This window comes from Thalassophryne amazonica, chromosome 6, assembly GCF_902500255.1.
Source record: "Thalassophryne amazonica chromosome 6, fThaAma1.1, whole genome shotgun sequence".
Taxonomy (NCBI): Eukaryota; Metazoa; Chordata; class Actinopteri; order Batrachoidiformes; family Batrachoididae; genus Thalassophryne; species Thalassophryne amazonica.
Genome location: NC_047108.1, coordinates 42,110,394 through 42,128,007, shown reverse-complemented (window position 1 = coordinate 42,128,007; position 17,614 = coordinate 42,110,394). Strand labels below are relative to the sequence as shown.

At 41.9% G+C, this 17,614-nt stretch overlaps 1 protein-coding gene across 4 annotated transcripts in view; it reads left to right on the top strand.

The window, feature by feature from the left end:
- The window catches only part of atp2b3b (ATPase plasma membrane Ca2+ transporting 3b), a 347,919-nt gene that overhangs the window by 195,527 nt on the left and 134,778 nt on the right, over positions 1-17,614 (top strand). For all 4 annotated transcript variants that reach the window (XM_034172060.1, XM_034172063.1, XM_034172062.1 and 1 more), the window contains 2 exons: positions 13,685-13,726; positions 17,246-17,410. In XM_034172060.1, coding sequence (XP_034027951.1) covers positions 13,685-13,726; positions 17,246-17,410 — 207 coding nt within the window. The remainder of the gene's footprint in view (positions 1-13,684; positions 13,727-17,245; positions 17,411-17,614) is intronic.

Here is a 17,614-nt window from a genome sequence, read left to right as displayed (position 1 = left end):
TAAAGACGCCCACACCGGCAGAGGGCGCGCCACGCTCCGAGCGGCCATCGACAGGCTGAAACGACCAGATCATTTCCAAAGTGAAGGCTGTGTTGATCCGGGACGTAGTGTGACTACCAGAGAAATCGCAGAATATGTGGACATCAGCACTTTTGCGGCACATTCCACTGTTACAGGAGATTTTGTAATGAAAGACGTGCGGAGGAATTTGCGCATCGGGACGGAGCCGCTCATGGCGCACAACAAACACCTCCGTGTTGGAAACCATTCGGAAGATTCAGACGGCTTTCGGTGGCTTTTCTTTTTCGAGTGAGTATCTGAGAAATTGTGTAACAGCTGGGCATGTCACAACATGTCCTGTGAGACTTCCAACACGGAGGTGTTTGTTGTGCGCCATGAGCGGCTCCGTCCCGATGTGCGAATTCCTCCGCACGTCTTTCATTACAAAATCTCCTGTAACAGTGGCATGTGTCGCAAAAGTGCTGATGTACACATTTTCTGCGATTTCTCTGGTAGTCACACGACGCCCTGGATCAACACAGCCTTCACTTTGGAAATGATCTGGTCGTTTCAGCCTATCAATGGCCGCTCAGAGCGCGGCGCACCCTCTGCCAGTGTGGGCCGTCTTTAATCCGGTTGTAATGGTCCTTAATCTGTGTGACGCCGATAGAATTTTCATCGAAAGCCATCTGAATTTTCCGAATGGTTTCCACCTGGCTATCTCACACAGTTTCTGAAAAAAATTTCATGGAGCAAAGCGGCAGTCGCTCAGCCATTTCCCTGACAATGAAAATCCGACGAGGGGGCTGGACCAGTGCTCACTCAAAGCCTGCCCACAGGCGAATGACGCAACCGACAGGCGTGAAAAAACTCACGCATGCGCACGAAGGTTCAAGCTTGGCTGATGCAAGGGCACATGATTCAAATCCATATAGTTTTTGAAAAAATAAAAAGATCCCTTACTTTTCAGACAGACCTCATACAAGGCGTTGGAGATGGCTCCGATTTTTTAATGACTGGGATGCAATTCCTCCTTCATGCACTAGTCGGCTTCAATTGTGTTATGTGTGAAGGGGCCAATGATTGAGATATAATAATACAGTAACATGCTTTTGGAGGGTGGTATGCATTTTCAGAGGCCCGACGTTCATGCCCAGTCGCTATCTGTCATTTTGGGCAACTGGGCATGGACAGAGGGACTCCGAAAATGCATACCGCACAGCAACAGCATGTTATTTGCATTATTGTCACTTACTGAGATACACAACACATAACGTGTACATAAAAAGTTGGCTCACTTTAACTTTTGTCGTGTTGGCTGGTGCGCCCTGCTCTCCAAATTCAGCAGTGCGTTCTCATCAAGCTGGCTGCTTAATTGGCTGCTGTTCATTGTCGTACTATCCATGAGAAAATCATCTGGAATATCCATATTGGGACTAACACACACTTCTCGCCTTTTTATCTTTTCCTCTGTGGACAGTTTTTTTTTGCCCTCTGCGGACAGTTCTTGGGCTGCGCGCTATGGCGTCATTTGTTTACGCACAGCAGGCAGGTATAGCCAGGTAGCGTCGACGTAAATCTATGATACCGGCCCAGCAACGCCTCGGTAAAGTGATAATAATGGAAAATGTACACCGAATGGGCTTTTCAATATTAAATTCAAATGTCCACAAAATCCACAATCCAGCTCAAATCCGGATCAAACTTTGTCAGGCGATAGTGAGTGCCAGTCTGCACCTCACTTTCAAATAATATGAGAGTGAGCCATGTTTGTTTAAGATATAATGTAAAATATACATTAAATGGGGTTTTCAATGTTAAAATATAAATGGCCACAAAATCTGTAATCTGGATCTGATCCGGATCAAACTTTGTCAGTTGATAAAGGATACCATCCTACATAATGCTGTCAAATATGAAAGAAATGCAATCTTTTTTGGCAGAGGTATGAATTCTTGAAAAAGTTTTCAATGTTAAAGAACAGGGATTTTTCCAGTTTTCCAAGATTTTTCCTGACTATGACCTTTGAACTATGACCTTGAAAATTGAATCAGTTCTTGCCTATCAGGATATGAATCCTCTGTAAAAAAAAAAAAAAAAAATTCATAACCATATATGAAAAATTGTGGGTTACAGGACATTCATAGACAGACAGGCAAACAAACAAACAAGCGGGGTGAAAACATAACCTCTGCCCAACATCATTGACGAAGGTAATGACAGACTTTCTGGTGAGTTAATGGATTGGCACAAATCTGTCAGAGTGCATTAGCAAACAGCAGCCACCAAAGCTCCCTGAGGAGAAGCACTGAAGCAATAAGGTGAAGTTGTGTATTTTTTTTATGAGCACTTATTTTTATTTTGTTGAATGGATATTTTCAATGCTGTTTCATTGTCTGTACAAGCAGGGTGTATGTGCATCATGACATCACTTAAGTAAGGCATGTCTGATTATTGCACAATTTAAATATCACAAATGCAGTCCACTCAACTTTGGATATGGTCAATGCATTGTCACTCCCAAGTCATCACATTCATTCATTCATTTCCTATACATAGCTTACTCCAATTAAGGGTCACAGAGGGGCTGAAGCCTTTCCCAGCAGTCATTGAATGAGAGGTAGGTTATACACTGAACAGGATGCCATTCTATTACAGGGCTAACTCATCACATTTTGATTCAGAATGTTTGTTTTGACCAATTGTCAATATGTGAGAATTTGGGTAGCCCCGTTGTGTCACTATCTGCTGTGCGGGGAAACTCTAACCCTACTCATAACCATGACCATGACCTTAGCCATAACCCAAACATGATGGAGGTGGAGTGGTAAAACAAACACAACCTCTTCCTGAACGACGACAAGACCAAAGAAATAATGATAGACTTCAGAAAGGCCTGCACTGAGCACCATCCCCGGCTGACTATTGGTGACAAGGTTGTGGAGACGGTCAACACCATCAAGTTCCTGGCTGTACACCTGTCGGACGACCTGTCCACATCAACCAACATCATGGCCATTATATTGAAGGCACAACAGCGGCCCTTCTGGAGGCTAAAGCAGGCTAGCCCACCCATCCCAGCCCTCACCACCTTCTACAGGGGTACCACAGAGAGTGTTCTGACCTACTGTGTCACTGCCTGGTTTGGATCTTGCACAGCATCTGAACAGAAATGGCTGGACAGGCTTGTGAGAACAGCAGGGAAGATCATTGGTGCCCGCGTCTCATCTCTGCTGGAGCTTTTCATGCAAAGGGTGGGAGAGGTCTTTGATGATGCTGGAAGCTCTGTGGTTGGCTGAACTGTTTTCCTTCCTGCCTTTAGGAAAAAGGTACAGAAGCATCTGCATCAGGACCACCAGGTTCCTCGACAACTTTGTTCCTCAGGCTGTGAGGATCTGAACACCGTTCTCTCCTCTGCCGCTTCTCCCTCCCACTCCTCTGAGCCCTCCACCACACCCCCCACCCCTCACTCTTGATGGACATAATGATACTGGTATTTTCCACTCCTCCACTGAACTCCACTAGTGTACTGCATTATCCTCACAGTGCACAGTGCACTTTACTTTACTTTACACTCCACCAGTGCAATTCTCATATGCTTCTGTTTGCACCTCATGTCTGCCTCAGCATGTTGCTGCTAAAGTGTGAATATGTGTGTGACTTGTATGTATGCATGTTTTGTTTTTTTTAACTAGTAGTACTATTGAAGCTGCTTCTTTTTTATAATTGCTTCAGTACACTGTTCATGCTAGTAGGAATGATATTTCATTTGTGACTGTACAGACGTGCAGGTGACAGTGACAATAAACATATCTTCAATCTTGAATGCAGATAGTTCTCTCTGTTATTAGAGAGAAATGAAGCTGCTGTGGAAAAAAGCATTTTCCCGTGCGTCACTGTAGCCCCTTTCACACCGGGGCTGTGTAGAGTTGCATTGTGCTACGTATCGAGTATGCTGGAATGGCTGCGTCGTGAAAAAAAAAAGTTGCACACAGGGGGAAGCATGGCCTGCCTCTTCTTCTTCCGTGGTTTGAAGCTTCACTGCAAGCAAAGTTCAGCGGGATGAATAAAATCTAGAAATGGAGGTATGTACTGATAAAAAAGCCTAAAAGGATTTTTCGGCGGACTGGTGTAGGGTAAACCCCTTTTACGCTGGGCTTGTGTAGCGTTGCATTGCTCCATGACGTTGTTTTTACAGACTACATGGACACACAGATGGATTTGAAACATTGAAAAAAGTCAGAATACATTATTTCCAGGAGTTAATGGACTTTATTTAACGTACCACAATCATGAGAGAACTTGAGAAGGTGAAAGAAACCCCAGAGCTGCAGCTGGCGATGGCGCGCACAATCCATCCATGAGGGGTAAATGGACGTGGATATGTCCTCTCGCTGGCGATCGGTCCATGAGCAGGAGTTAATGCGCTTTAATTAATGTGCCACAATCATAAGAGAACTTGAGGAGATGAAGGTGGAGCTGCAGCTGGCGGTCATGCGCGATCCATCCGTGAGGAGTTATAGTAGACACGGACATGTCCTCTGGCTGTCAAGCTGTCCATGAGGAGTGGACGTGGACATGTCCTCTGAATGTAGAAGTGTAGCCCACCTCTTCATCTTCCATGATTTTGATGCTTCACTGTCCAGCGGGATGAATAAAATCTAGCAATGCAGGTATGTCCTGATAAAAAAACCTAAAAGGATTTTTCACCCTGGCATAGGGTTGTGTAAAATTGTGTAGGCTTGGTGTACAGTAGCGTAGTGCTGTGTAGACATGCGTAGAGCACTGCATCCAATGCTCTATGCCAAATGTACGTGAAAAAAATTAAGCATGTTTAATGTTAAATTTTTTTAAATAGTTTTTGCGTCCATTTCGTGCAGTAGTTTTGACGTAATCCTGCTAACAGACAGACGGACAGACAGACAGACCGACAGATAAATAAACGCCAATGAGTTTATTACGATCTTGGTGGACATAATTACAATTTTAAAAAATGGTATGATTTTGTTAGTTTATTCACTTACCTTTGGTCTGCTATTAAAAATTTAGAGGTACAAGGGGCGCTTAATAAAATGTTTATGTCTTACAATATTGATGATTTAGGTATAGATGTAGTTAAAATCAAAGCAGAATGTCTGCATTTTTTTCCAGCTTTATGTTTGTAGGCCTGAGTGTTGATGCTGAGGATGCTGCTCACAGCTACAGGCCCTCACTCGCTTCATCATTTCCATATGAATGCGTGAAATTGGTCTTGGGTCAGTTAACTCGGGTTCGCTCACACGTTGATATCCGTGTTTGTGGGTAAAGCTTGTCGGCTCCAACAGGAAACGCACCAGTTTAACCTCATAGATAATTCAGCACACACCAACCCACCCACATACAAACGGTCCTTTTTCTTCCTATTTGTCTTTATGCTCAATTTCTCTTACTTCACGTGTTGTTCACCCCACTCCTTTTCGCGCTCCCTCCTTCATGTCTGCTAGTCCCCTGCCGTATTTTCCTTCTATCCCCTAATCTGAGAGAGAGAGGCTGCAGATTGAATCAATTATTGAAAGAGCAGGAGAGAGCGAGGGAGCCAGAGAGATTCAGGGAAGAGTGTTGGTTGGTCAATGCATGAAGCATTAATCCGTGCTCCCATTTGCTTTGGAAGGCTCTGCAGCCGGCGCAGGGCTGCAGACAGCAGCAACTTCCACATACTTTCAAAAGCACTTAAGCTTTATATCATTACAGGTGCACTCAAACAGGCCTGCCCAGCTGTGGGTTTTCTGCCTCATGCATGGGAATGTGTGTGTGTAGAACTGGAACTGAAAAACACCCGTGACATCCAAGAATCTCTGCGGCAAATTAGCAGATGATGTTTAATTTATGAATAAAATGTCTGGTGCCTTCTTGTGTTGGATGTGAACTGGAACGTGTTGGATGTGAACATTAAATCGGTGTGTAACTTTGCAAAAACAATGTCGGACTCTGTAGTTTTCTCTGGGCCCCTCCCCAATCAGACCGGGAGTGACATGTTTAGCCGCATGTTCTCCTTGAATTGCTGGCTGTCTGAGTGGTGTCCAAAAAAATGAGGTGGGCTTCATAGATAATTGGCAAAGCTTCTGGGGAAAACCTGGTCTTGTTAGGAGAGACGGCATCAATCCCACTTTGGATGGAGCAGCTCTCATTTCTAGAAATCTGGCCAATTTTCTTAAATCCTCCAAACCGTGACTATCCAGGGTTGGGACCAGGAAGCAGAGTTGTAGTCTTACACACCTCTCTGCAGCTTCTCTCCCCCTGCCATCCCTCATTACCCCATCCCCGTAGAGACGGTGCCTGCTCCCAGACTACCAATAACCAGCAAAAAATCTATTTAAGCATAAAAATTCAAAAAGAAAAAATAATATAGCACCTTCAACTGCACCACAGACTAAAACAGTTAAATGTGGTCTATTAAACATTAGGTCTCTCTCATCTAAGTCCCTGTTGGTGAATGATATAATAATTGATCAACATATTGATTTATTCTGCCTTACAGAAACCTGGTTACAGCAGGATGAATATGTTAGTTTAAATGAGTCAACACCCCCGAGTCACACTAACTGTCAGAATGCTCGTAGCACGGGCCGGGGCGGAGGATTAGCAGCAATCTTCCATTCCAGCTTATTAATTAATCAAAAACCCAGACAGAGCTTTAATTCATTTGAAGCTTGTCTCTTAGTCTTGTCCATCCAAACTGGAAGTCCCAAAAAACAGTTTTATTTGTTATTATCTATCGTCCACCTGGTCGTTACTGTGAGTTTCTCTGTGAATTTTCAGACCTTTTGTCTGACTTAGTGCTTAGCTCAGATAAGATAATTATAGTGGGCGATTTTAACATCCACACAGATGCTGAGAATGACAGCCTCAACACTGCATTTAATCTATTATTAGACTCTATTGGCTTTGCTCAAAACGTAAATGAGTCCACCCACCACTTTAATCATATCTTAGATCTTGTTCTGACTTATGGTATGGAAATAGAGACTTAACAGTATTCCCTGAAAACTCCCTTCTGTCTGATCATTTCTTAATAACATTTACATTTACTCTGATGGACTACCCAGCAGTGGGGAATAAGTTCATTACACTAGAAGTCTTTCAGAAAGCGCTGTAACTAGGTTTAAGGATATGATTCCTTCTTTATGTTCTCTAATGCCATATACCAACACAGTGCAGAGTAGCTACCTAAACTCTGTAAGTGAGATAGAGTATCTCGTCAATAGTTTTACATCCTCATTGAAGACAACTTTGGATGCTGTAGCTCCTCTGAAAAGAGAGCTTTAAATCAGAAGTGCCTGACTCCGTGGTATAACTCACAAACCCGTAGCTTAAAGCAGATAACCCGTACGTTGGAGAGGAAATGGCGTCTCACTAATTTAGAAGATCTTCACTTAGCCTGGAAAAAGAGTCTGTTGCTCTATAAAAAAGCCCTCCGTAAAGCTAGGACATCTTTCTTTCTTTAGCCAGGCTGACAAAGAGTCAGAACTCTATTGAGCTGAGTATTCCATTAACTTTAACTAGTAATGACTTCATGACTTTCTTTGCTAACAAAATTTTAACTATTAGAGAAAAAATTACTCATAACCATCCCAAAGACATATCGTTATCTTTGGCTGCTTTCAGTGATGCCGGTATTTGGTTAGACTCTTTCTCTCCGATTGTTCTGTCTGAGTTATTTTCATTAGTTACTTCATCCAAACCATCAACATGTTTATTAGACCCCATTCCTACCAGGCTGCTCAAGGAAGCCCTACCATTATTTAATGCTTCGATCTTAAATATGATCAATCTATCTTTGTTAGTTGGCTATGTACCACAGGCTTTTAAGGTGGCAGTAATTAAACCATTACTTAAAAAGCCATCACTTGACCCAGCTATCTTAGCTAATTATAGGCCAATCTCCAACCTTCCTTTTCTCTCAAAAATTCTTGAAAGGGTAGTTGTAAAACAGCTAACTGATCATCTGCAGAGGAATGGTCTATTTGAAGAGTTTCAGTCAGGTTTTAGAATTCATCATAGTACAGAAACAGCATTAGTGAAGGTTACAAATGATCTTCTTATGGCCTTGGACAGTGGACTCATCTCTGTGCTTGTTCTGTTAGACCTCAGTGCTGCTTTTGATACTGTTGACCATAAAATTTTATTACAGAGATTAGAGCATGCCATAGGTATTAAAGGCACTGCGCTGCGGTGGTTTGAATCATATTTGTCTAATAGATTACAATTTGTTCATGTAAATGGGGAATCTTCTTCACAGACTAAAGTTAATTATGGAGTTCCACAAGGTTCTGTGCTAGGACCAATTTTATTCACTTTATACATGCTTCCCTTAGGCAGTATTATTAGACGGTATTGCTTAAATTTTCATTGTTACGCAGATGATACCCAGCTTATCTATCCATGAAGCCAGAGGACACACACCAATTAGCTAAACTGCAGGATTGTCTTACAGACATAAAGACATGGATGACCTCTAATTTCCTGCTTTTAAACTCAGATAAAACTGAAGTTATTGTACTTGGCCCCACAAATCTTAGAAACATGGTGTCTAACCAGATCCTTACTCTGGATGGCATTACCCATGACCTCTAGTAATACTGTGAGAAATCTTGGAGTCATTTTTGATCAGGATATGTCATTCAAAGCGCATATTAAACAAATATGTAGGACTGCTTTTTTGCATTTACGCAATATCTCTAAAATCAGAAAGGTCTTGTCTCAGAGTGATGCTGAAAAACTAATTCATGCATTTATTTCCTCTAGGCTGGACTATTGTAATTCATTATTATCAGGTTGTCCTAAAAGTTCCCTAAAAAGCCTTCAGTTAATTCAAAATGCTGCAGCTAGAGTACTGACGGGGACTAGAAGGAGAGAGCATATCTCACCCATATTGGCCTCTCTTCATTGGCTTCCTGTTAATTCTAGAATAGAATTTAAAATTCTTCTTCTTACTTATAAGGTTTTGAATAATCAGGTCCCATCTTATCTTAGGGACCTCGTAGTACCATATCACCCCAATAGAGCGTTTCGCTCTCAGACTGCAGGCTTACTTGTAGTTCCTAGGGTTTGTAAGAGTAGAATGGGAGGCAGAGCCTTCAGCTTTCAGGCTCCTCTCCTGTGGAACCAGCTCCCAATTCAGATCAGGGAGACAGACACCCTCTCTACTTTAAGATTAGGCTTAAAACTTTCCTTTTTGCTAAAGCTTATAGTTAGGGCTGGATCAGGTGACCCTGAACCATCCCTTAGTTATGCTGCTATAGACGTAGACTGCTGGGGGGTTCCCATGATGCATTGTTTCTTTCTCTTTTTGCTCTGTATGCACCACTCTGCATTTAATCATTAGTGATCGATCTCTGCTCCCCTCCACAGCATGTCTTTTTCCTGGTTCTCTCCCTCAGCCCCAACCAGTCCCAGCAGAAGACTGCCCCTCCCTGAGCCTGGTTCTGCTGGAGGTTTCTTCCTGTTAAAAGGGAGTTTTTCCTTCCCACTGTAGCCAAGTGCTTGCTCACAGGGGGTCGTTTTGACCGTTGGGGTTTTACATAATTATTGTATGGCCTTGCCTTACAATATAAAGCGCCTTGGGGCAACTGTTTGTTGTGATTTGGCGCTATATAAAAAAATTGATTGATTGATTGATTGAACGTTCACTCGGTGCAGCGTCTGATTGTTCAGACAATCATTACAGGATATCATATATTATTCATTAGAGCTCTACAAAAGCCACGACGTGGTAGTTTTTCCACATGTCATGTTGTGGGACTGTTCACATTCCTCTCTGATCTGTTGTCATTTTGAAATCGAAGTAAGACACTTTTCCTCCATCTAAAAGCATTTAACTGGTATATTCGTCAAGCTACAACCTCTGCCTGTTAAAAATGAAGACACCTGGAAGGAGGAAAAATTTGCAGTTCCTTAAATGCTCACTGTTGTAGAGGCTCATGTTAAAATGTCCAACTTAAGGTGAAAAAAGCTGTATTTACAGCCTGGCACACACACGCACAAAAAACCTGGTTTAGTCTCTAAAGCTAGTTTTCTGTTTACAGGTGTATGGGGAGGCAGTTTTTAAAAATTTTTATTATTTATTTTTTTATATAACTCATTTGTCTAAGATGTTTTCAGACATAATGTTATGCATAAGTAAGGGTGCAGCTGCTTTGAGTGACAGCTATTTCTGCCACTCAGCCAAGTGCCAACTCCCACCTCTGTTACACCTCTATTCTGCAGGGCACCGTCCTATCATGATCACCCACAATCCAAAAAATGCAAAAACTAGATGAAATGGCTTACTTTGGGGAGGTGATGGTCTAGTGGTTAAGCGTTGGGCTTGAGACCCCAACGCTTGAGACCAGAGGATCCTTGGTTCAAATCCCAGCCTGACCGGAATATCACTTGAGGTTCTTATTCTCCTAGTTGCTCCCAGTGTGTAGTGGGCGCCTTGCATGGCAGCATCCTGACATCGGGGTGAATGTGAGACATTTGATGTGTAAAGCACTTTGAGCATCTGATGCAGATGGAAAAGCTCTATATAAATGCAGTCCATTTATTTACCATTTACTCCAGCCTGCCTCCTAACAGGCTGGCTTATAAAGTGCAGACCTTGCAGCCACCTGACTTATAAAGTGCAAACTTGGCAACACAAACAAAAACAAAAGTAAGGCGCTGGGCCACAACAAACTCTGCTTCTGCTTCAAATTTTCATCAATGGAGCGTAATCAAACAGGTTTGAAATTGTATTAACTAGTAACCCTCACATTACCACGCACTAGTGATGATTTGGGGAATCAGGATGAAATTTTCGAGCTGTTCAAAAATGTCACCCTGATTTCAAAACTGGTGCCAATGACGGCCGTAACTACTGCGTATGCCAAGTTTGTTCAAGATTGATCAAGTAGTAACTATGATGTTTCAAAACGCTGCCCTATTTGCTATTCAGGATTAAACGGAGGGAACGGTGTTCTGTGTGATTGCCCCATTAGCAGATACCGCTAGCAGTGGCTTGATAGATGTTGTAGAGAACCATGTCTGTGCTTTCTGAACATTTTATTACAAGCATCTGTAATAATATGTCTTGCTGTGTGGCTTGTCTTCACGGGTCATCTAAGACTTCTGTGCTCTAGTTTTTATGTCGAGTGAATTTTTCACGTTATTTAATTTGTTAAGTTAACACCTGTTTTCACTTTTAGCAGCTACCGGTAGCTTAGGTGGTTGCCATCCAGGACCCAAAGTGGTTCTGTGGTGTGGCAAAGCACAGCACCAGCACGTGCTCCCAGACTTGACTTGACTTGGTAGCTTGATGACATGAGGTCCAGTTACTCCACATTTGAGGAAATAAGGTAGTCATAATTTTTTTATGCCCAAACCAAAGCCACCTCTTACAAAAAAATAAAAATAAATACACCCATCACCCAGTCCCCAAGAATATGCTTCAGTTGGGTATGGTAGTCTCGTTTGAGGGCAGGCGCTAAAGGGTTAAATGAAAGAGAATAGTTCTACTTCCGGGACAGCCCTCATCTGTCCCCATCAGAAACACGGCACGTGAAAATTCAAAGAAAAAGTGACGATGTGGTGGAAAGTGGACATGTGTTATGGTTTGTTTATGACCCGGAGCTCAAACATGTCGAGACAACTGTGCAGGCGAGAGACTGCAGCTACTCTGTCAAGGTGTATAAATCTCGCTAACACTTAACCGACACGACCTCTCCCATTTGCCTCGTCTTCCCTTCTCCACTGGGAACCGAAAAAGAAACTGCACTTTTCGCTACTGCTTCGGTGATTGCAGCCGAAAACATAACAGTACACCGTTTTTCCGTTAGAAGTGATGGTGTGTTCGTGCAGAATGTCTCCGCAAGTGGTCAAATTCCACGATATCACGCAGGGGTTCAAACTAGGGATGTCCCGATCAGGTTTTTTGGCCCCGATCCGATTCCGACTCATCTGATTTTGAGTATCTGCCGATACAGAGTCCCGATCTGATACTTTAAAAAACTGAATGACCAATGAACAAATATTTTTGTTTTAATCACCTTATTATTTATCACTTAAACAGTGCACTTCTCCTTGAGGTAGTTTGAACAATCAATAATCTACCAGACTTAAAAAATGTACAAATTTCCATGTTATTTTATTTGTCTAAAAATAAATGTCCAAAGTTCTGTATGTTATACAATAAATTATGTAATCTGAAATAACAAGTGGTTTTAATTTACAGATGAAAGGTTTCTAAAGAACCATTTATTGATTTAGCTAATTTAATTACAAGTGTTCTAAACTTTTTTTAAACAGTAATCAAAAATTTTGAGGTAACAAACAACAACAAAAAACATTTCCAAGGATCAGAAAACTGCTCTATAAATGAGCAGTCCTGTGACACGTTTCTGTTTTGTACAGATCAGTGGTTTCTGCCACTAGTCTTCCGTCTTTTGGCCCGACGCATCGTTCCTATTGGACAGCGCGAAGCTACGTCCCAGCTCAGAGCATCGAAGTTGGATTGGGTTGAACTTATGTTTTTTCTTTTGTTCAATTAAAAAAAAAGATTTGGTTGAACTTTGACCACGTCAGCCTGCCGACAAGCGGCAATGCGCGCTCCTGTCAGAAGTGTTGCGTCAAAAGCCGTGCTAAAGCGACACTTCTGACGCCTCTAAAAAGCAACACGTCTCATTGAAAATAATGCTTTTTAGACCGATTCTTGACGCCTCTGACGCTTCCGACGCATAAAAGGCCCATTAATCTGCAATAATGATCTTGAAATAGTGCTGATCAAAATAATGACGATAAAATCTATATCAGATTCCTGATTGGGATGCAATGTCCAATTTCGATCAAGTCTGAAACCATGTGATCGGGCCCGATTTGTGATCACGTGATCGGATCGGGACATCCCTAGTTCAAACGATACTGCAGTTCCCTATAAACCTGAACCAAGGTTAGCCTGTTAGCCGGTATAGAGATGGGGGCTTTATTTGTCTAGCCCAAAACATGCAGCGTCTCACCCACACTCCATCTATTTATCTGTTCATGGATTACCTGTGACATCATCAGAGTAACCACTGCCAACATATTGACACCCAGAGCCACACTATTTGAGCTTCAAAACCACTCTACCAGGCCTCCTCAGAAAACCTACGGGAGACGTCACAGAGGGTTTGTCCAGAATATATACAGTCTGTGATATTCATACATAGCTACAAGTACATGTTCATTATTTGAGTTTTTCATTCTTTTCCTTTTTGCTCTCTTTTGTTTTCCCTTTTGGCTAAATCCTCTCACCTTGTTCTCACTCACTCATCACTGCCCCTCCAAACAGAGGACAGTACTCAGTTCCTCATCGCCACAGATGCCAGTTTCAGCACAGTCACCAATGGTATGTGAGCACAAAACTGTCTGCCCTGCCCCGATCCTTCCCTCAGCCAATGAATGGACCCCAGTAAACACTGACCCATTACAGAATAAGAATGTCTTGAGCCCACTGACCCAGTGTACCACAATGTGTGCACCTTCATCACTGTTTCTTTGTGGGGGTTTTATGTGTTTTGGGTGTTCTGCATCTTCAGTATGAATTATTGATGACTATATACACAAATAGATCACATACATTTTATTTCTGGCATTTTTTTTATATATGTCTGCCTGTCTTTTATACTCAGACTGTCTTTGTCTCTCTCAGGCAAACAGCCCGATGGAGCTGTGGAGAACAATCAGAACAAAGGTAAACGGTCACGACCTGCACACATCTGTTCAGGCATGCACAGTTACAGAAGGTCCATTTTTATTTGCACATTGACAGAGAATTTGCTTTTACAACTGACTAAATGACTACAAGCTTGTAGTGCAGACTGTCGGTTTAAATTTGTGGGTACAGTGGTCCCTCGTTTATCACAGGAGTTACATTCTAAAAATAGCCCGCAATAGGCGAAATCCGCAAAGTAGTCAGCGTTATTTTTTACAATTATTATAGACGTTTTAAGGCTGTAAAACCCCTCAGTACACACTTTATACAGTTTTCTCAAACAGGCATTAACATTTTCTCACTTTCTCTCCTGTGTAAACACTCTCAACATTTTTTTGAGAAATAAAAATAGAACATTTTCCTGTAAATAATTATGGTGGCTTTTAGAACTAACTAATTTAATTTTAACGATCAACCTACGAGGTTGGACACATAAGAAATTATTAATAGTGATTGACCAGTATTTCACAGTTCCTCTGATCGCGCCTCTTCGTCCTGGTGCCGCTCCGCTGTCGCGTCTTTTTCCACTAAGTGACACCTCGGTGCAGGTGTCTTTTTCCGAGTGAAGAACACAGTTATGGGTAGTTGTTGGTGCTTTTTTTTGTCTTCTGGGTGAGAAGATTATAAACAGGCACACGCAGAAAACAATGTACGTGCTCTTTCTTCGCTCACTGCCTCCGCTGTTACCATTGCAGGGTACGGATGCGGGACCCGCAAAGAAACCAAGTCATTAAAAAGATACAAACCTCTCTCAGTGGCCACGGAGCTCTGCGGCTGTGGTTACCGAGACCATGCAGCGCTGCAGATTTTTCCACAAGAAGTCGCGCTTACCGAGCCCGCAGACTTGGTAAGCGCATCGGAGGCAGTGTGAGCAATCGCGGTGCTGCCGACCGGCCCGCCTGATAAGGACGCAGAACACAATGCGCTGTTAAAAAAAAAGAAGAAGCAGCATGCAAAATTGCACTAAAAAATCTGCGAAACTGCAAGGCCGCAAAAGGTGAACTGCATTATACTGAGGGACCACTGTAATTACATCCATTGGTGTAACTGCACTTTTTTTTCTTTGGTCCTCTATTTTTTATTTGGCAACGTTCATATGCTGATTATTGCCATTGTGTAAAAAGTCTAGAGTTGATTTGAAGTCTGACATATGGCATATAGTTCAACTAATTAGTAAATGTTGAGACCCGAGTTGCTCCCGGTGTGTAGTGAGTACCTTGTATGGCAGCACCCTCACATTGGGGTGAATGTGAGGCATTATTGTAAAGCGCTTTGAGAATCTGATGCAGATGGAAAAGCGCTATATAAATGCAGTCCGTTTACTGTGGTGAAGTATTCTGTGTACTCCAATCCTGAGGAATGGTGCATGATGGAGAGCAATTAGGGAAGACATCAAGATGAGACTGGACTATTGGCGAGACTGGGCATATTACCGATTTTGCCCGTTGTTTCCACAATCAAAGCTGTGTGATAAAGATGCATAAAGAAAGACATTGTTAAAATGAAAACATGTTAAATCACGACTGGAGTCTTCCACATGACTGTTTTAGTAATCTGTTGCCATATTGGCCCGAATATAACACTGTTTTTTTCTTGGAAATACATGTGAAAAATATGGAGTCTTAAAATCGCTGACTGCAGCGAAGGTGGTGGGCAAGCAGTTAAGTGTGCTTGAGTGTGGAAAGTTCCTGGTTATACCAGTTATACAGCGTCATGATGAAGTATAGAGGTGGATTTTCTTAAAAAGAGACCTGAAAGTTCAGCTACAATTTGCCAGTAGGTATGTCTGAGATAGAAGCCTAGATTTGATGTTTTGGTGAATGGAAATCTTCCTCTGTACCACATCATGAAGCTGTATAACTGGTGATACAAAATGCAAAACATGCACTGTGCACAGTTTCTCCAATCACAGCCAGAGAAGCCTATAACTTCTGGGTTGTCTGGGTGTCTTGGTGGCTTTCCTCACTCTTCTCCTTCTTGCACAGTCACTAAGTTTTTGAGAACTTTCTACTCCATGCAGATTTAACATAAAGTGCCATACTGTTTGTATTTCTTCATAATTGATGTAAATAAAGTCCAAGACACATTCAGTGACTTGGAAATGTTCATGTATCCATCCCCTGACTTGTCTGAAGAAAACTGGCAATAAACTGATTATTTACAGGTATTAATCAATCAATCAATCAATCAATTTTATTTATATAGCGCCAAATCACAACAAACAGTTGCCCCAAGGCGCTTTATATTGCAAGGCAAGACCATACAATAATTACGTAAAAACCCCAATTGTCAAAACGACCCCCTGTGAGCAAGCACTTGGCGACAGTGGGAAGGAAAAACTCCCTTTTAACAGGAAGAAACCTCCAGCAGAACCAGGCTCAGGGAGGGGCAGTCTTCTGCTGGGACTGGTTGGGGCTGAGGGAGAGAACCAGGAAAAAGACATGCTGTGGAAGAGAGCAGAGATCAATCACTAATGATTAAATGCAGAGTGGTGCATACAGAGCAAAAAGAGAAAGAAACACTCAGTGCATCATGGGAACCCCCCAGCAGTCTAAGTCTATAGCAGCACAAGATTTCTCACAGTATTACTAGAGGTCAGGGTAATGCCATCCAGAGTAAGGATCTGGTTAGACACCATGTTTCTAAGATTTGTGGGGCCAAGTACAATAACTTCAGTTTTATCTGAGTTTAAAAGCAGGAAATTAGAGGTCATCCATGTCTTTATGTCTGTAAAACAATCCTGCAGTTTAGCTAATTGGTGTGTGTCCTCTGGCTTCATGGATAGATAAAGCTGGGTATCATCTGCGTAACAATGAAAATTTAAGCAATGCCGTCTAATAATACTGCCTAAGGGAAACATGTATAAAGTGAATAAAATTGGTCCTAGCACAGAACCTTGTGGAACTCCATAATTAACCTTAGTCTGTGAAGAAGATTCCCCATTTACATGAACAAATTGTAATCTATTAGATAAATATGATTCAAACCACCGCAGTGCAGTGCCTTTAATACCTATGGCATGCTCTAATCTCTGTAATAAAATTTTATGGTCAACAGTATCAAAAGCAGCACTGAGGTCTAACAGAACAAGCACAGAGATGAGTCCACTGTCTGAGGCCATAAGAAGATCATTTGTAACCTTCACTAATGCTATTATACCGAAGCGTTCCATTACTTATACAGCCCATCATCTTGCCTTTTATATTTTTAATTCATTTATATCAAGTTATAAAAATTTGCTTTCAGTTTGAGTTTAAGAAAGATAATTTTAGAAATTTATATTTTATTTATTTATTTATTTATTTATTTATTTTTGTATTTGAAATGGCATAAACAAATTAAAATGTGTGCAATGCCAAGTGTTCCAATACTTTACTTACTTTTGGAGGGCACTCTATGTGCGAGTGCAGCTTAGATTCTATATGTTAAGGTATTATTTCCCCTTTATTTGTATGACTGAAAAGTGTGTTTCTATATTTTTATTTGTGCGTGTGTTAGCCAAAAAACAGGATGGGGGTGTTGCCATGGAGATGCAGCCCCTGAAGAGTGCAGAGGGAGGTGAGGTGGAGGACAGAGAGAAGAAGAAGACCAGTGTCCCTAAGAAAGAGAAGAGTGTCTTACAGGGTAAACTCACCAAACTGGCTGTGCAAATTGGAAAAGCAGGTAAACAACTGCCGCACTTGAAAACAGCATGTTTCTTATTTTCTTCACCAAATAACACACAATCCTGATCGTACCTGCAGTGTGCAGTTGTTTAGTCCTCCTGTGGCAGGGACGTCAAGTTCACTGATAATGCGGCGAGTGAAAAGTGGGAGTTGTGTGAATATTCTCCAGGTGTGAAATCTCATAGTTGATGCTGTCGTCTTT